Raw genomic sequence first — 3,061 nt, 5'->3', positions numbered from 1 at the left:
CAATACCCGTGGTGGGCAGAGCACAGATAGCCCATTGTGTAGCTTTGTGCATAAATTCAAACAAACAAACCTGCTGAGTTAGGCCTCCTGAAATTGTCCTCATGTTTTACATCTGGTGGGTTATTTTGTGCTTTGTATTGTTTTGTTTCTTTCAATAAAATATATGTTTATCCATGTCAGACATAATCGTCCCACAGAAAATATTTTTTTGAAATTTCCCTGTTTTTCGTTAACTTAATTTACAGCAGTGAAATGTTTTTGTTTGTTTTGTTTTTTGCTTTCCGGTGTAATAAACCACGTGACATTACGTGAAACTGAACAGAATTATTTCATATAACAAAACAGATTTCAAATGAATATATTTATAGCTCTGAAAGAAAACGTATGACATGGAAATACAAAGAAAAAATTTTGAATCTAGTAAAAAGTTGACCAATGATCTAGAATTACTGGTCATGACAAAGGCTGGTCAAGGAAGATGAAAATTCTCAAATGTCAGAAAAATACGTTTTTTTTTAGTTACACACTTCTGAAGCAAAAAAAAAAAACACTGTTAACACTGTAGTTTGATATTGAACCACATTTAAGATAACAATCCAGCGATTTGTTCCTCAATAACTGAAGGGACCCGGCATGGACAGGTGGTTAGGGCACTCGACTCGTAATCTGTGGGTCGCGGGTTCGAATCCCCGTCACAGCAAACATGTTCGCCCTTTCACCCGTGGGAGCGTTATAAAGTGACGGTCAATCCCACTATTCACTGGTAACAGTAGCCCAAGAGTGGGCGGTGGGTGGTGATGAGTAGCTGCCTTCCCTCTAGTCTTACACTACTAAATTAGGGACGGCTAGCGCAGATAGCCCTCGTGTGGCTTTGAGCGAAATCCATAACAAACAATAACTGAAGAACTTCCAATACGCCCCCTAGTGGCACAGCGATATGTCTGCAGACTTACAACGCTAGAAACTAGGGTTTCGATACCCGTGGTGGGCAGAACACAGAAAGCCCATTGTGTAGCTTTGTGCTTAACTATAAACAAACAAACCCTCCTAGACAGTCGGTTGTAACAATACCTTTCTTCTGCACCCACATATCAGTATTTACAAATATATTTTGTTTGAATATTTTACTGTATCGATTAATCAATATATTTCCAATTAACGACTATCTAGTTCTGTAATTCAGAATCCCATAGGATCATTTTATGGCAAAGATTAATTGACCAGCAATATAGAATCCTATAAAGCAATTAATTAATTAATTACTTTTTTATAACGATCTTTCAGATATTGAAATTCGCTTACCAGAAACTAATTTAATACTAACATACCTAATAGTTAAGCTGAATAAACAATGGTGTCCTGTTTCAAAATATTTTGCTGACCTTATCCAAAGAATGACGTTTTGTCTTCTTTCTTAAGGTCAAATACCTTACTGTCGGTTTTATATATTGCAGAATGCGGGCGGTAACTCTGGAGATCCCGGGATTTTGTGAGAGACCATCCTTCTTTTCTCGAGACTCTTCATCTGATATCAGTCCGAAAACAGGAGAAAAACTGGAGATCGAGGCTGAGCCAGCTTCTGGTAGGACCTATTCCAGACGAGCTTCTAAGAGTACTCATCACCAAGTGAAGTTTTTGACCACTTCCGCTGTTCTTCACGCGCCTCGTCGACCAAGTCAGAACGGACGTCTCAGACAAGGATCTAAACCCGAGGTCACATTCCGAGAAGAACCCTCGTTCATTGAGAATACTGCTGAATTTGTTGAAGAACTGGGAGAAACTGCCTACAGGTAGCGCTGTATATTGGAAGAAAGTGTGCTACAGACCTTTCAAGTCAAGGATCCCACTCCCACCAAAAAACAACAAATAGGATTTACATCACAAATGACGTTGGTCTTTATTACTTGAACAATTGTGACTGCAAAGGATAAAAATTCGCTGAGTATTAAGTGCCTCAAGAATTGTTATCGTACCCTTTGTTGTGAAATTTATTTAAATTGTTAACGTACCCTTTGTTGTGAAACTTATTTAAATTGTTATCGTACCCTTTGTTGTGAAATTATGTTTAAATTGTTATCGTACCCTTTGTTGTGAAATTTGTTTAAATTGTTATCGTACCCTTTGTTGTGAAACTTGTTTAAATTGTTATCGTACCCTTTGTTGTGAAACTTGTTTAAATTGTTATCGTACCCTTTGTTGTGAAACTTGTTTAAATTGTTATCGTACCCTTTGTTGTGAAATTTGTTTAAATTGTTATCGTACCCTTTGTTGTGAAATTTACTTAATATGCTCGTAAGCAAGATGGATCTCACTATTTATCTATCTATATAGACGCTGTAAAATTTCATACAGAAATCCTTCTTTCAATAAACAGTGGAAAATAAAAATGTAACTTTTTTTGTCATATAGCGTGGTTGAATAACAAGCGTTTCGTGTAAACAATAAAACGTTTCGATTATATTTAAAATTTTCACAAAATTTCTTCGTGTTTAATAAGAAAAAAAACAACAGATTCTTAAGGTACAAAACATCTTGTCCCCCCCCCCTACCAGATAAAATAATACGAACTTCAGGCATTTATATAATCGCTTGTATAGAGTGTATCGTGAAATACTTTTAGATTCATCAGTACCCCAGTGGGACAGCGGTATGTCTGCGGAACGCTAGAATCCCGGTTTCGATACCCGTGACGGGCAGAACACAGATAGCCCATTGTGTAGCTTTGTGCTTAATTACAAACAAACAAAAGATTCATCATAATATTTTTTTATGTTCCCTTTTCTTATTGTCAAGCGCTAAAACTACGCAGATGGGCTATCTGTGCTGTGCCCACCGCGAAAATAAATCTCATTAAAGAGAGCGAGAATTGATATTTTACTCTCCTCTGTATACTTTCTTTCTATTGAAATACTTTATTTATTTATTTGTAATGAAGCACAAAGCTACACAATGGGCTATCTGTGCTCTGCCCACCACGGGTATCGAAACCCGGATTTTAGCGTTGTAAGTCCGCAGACATACCGCTGTGCCACTGGGGGGCATTGAAATACTGGCAGAAGGA

The 3,061-nt window shown here is 37.3% G+C and overlaps 1 protein-coding gene across 1 annotated transcript in view; it reads left to right on the top strand.

The window, feature by feature from the left end:
* The window catches only part of LOC111089461, a 21,137-nt gene extending 18,762 nt beyond the window's left edge, over positions 1-2,375 (top strand). The window contains exon 3 of the mRNA XM_022402004.1: positions 1,455-2,375. Within this exon, the coding sequence (XP_022257712.1) occupies positions 1,455-1,794 (340 nt within the window). The 3' untranslated portion in view covers positions 1,795-2,375. The remainder of the gene's footprint in view (positions 1-1,454) is intronic.
* The last annotated feature ends 686 nt before the right edge of the window (positions 2,376-3,061 follow it).

The sequence above is a fragment of the Limulus polyphemus genome, unplaced genomic scaffold (genome assembly GCF_000517525.1).
Source record: "Limulus polyphemus unplaced genomic scaffold, Limulus_polyphemus-2.1.2 Scaffold6321, whole genome shotgun sequence".
NCBI lineage: Eukaryota > Metazoa > Arthropoda > Merostomata > Xiphosura > Limulidae > Limulus > Limulus polyphemus.
Note: the sequence above shows the minus strand (reverse complement) of the source record. Positions and strands in the feature narration are given on the sequence as shown.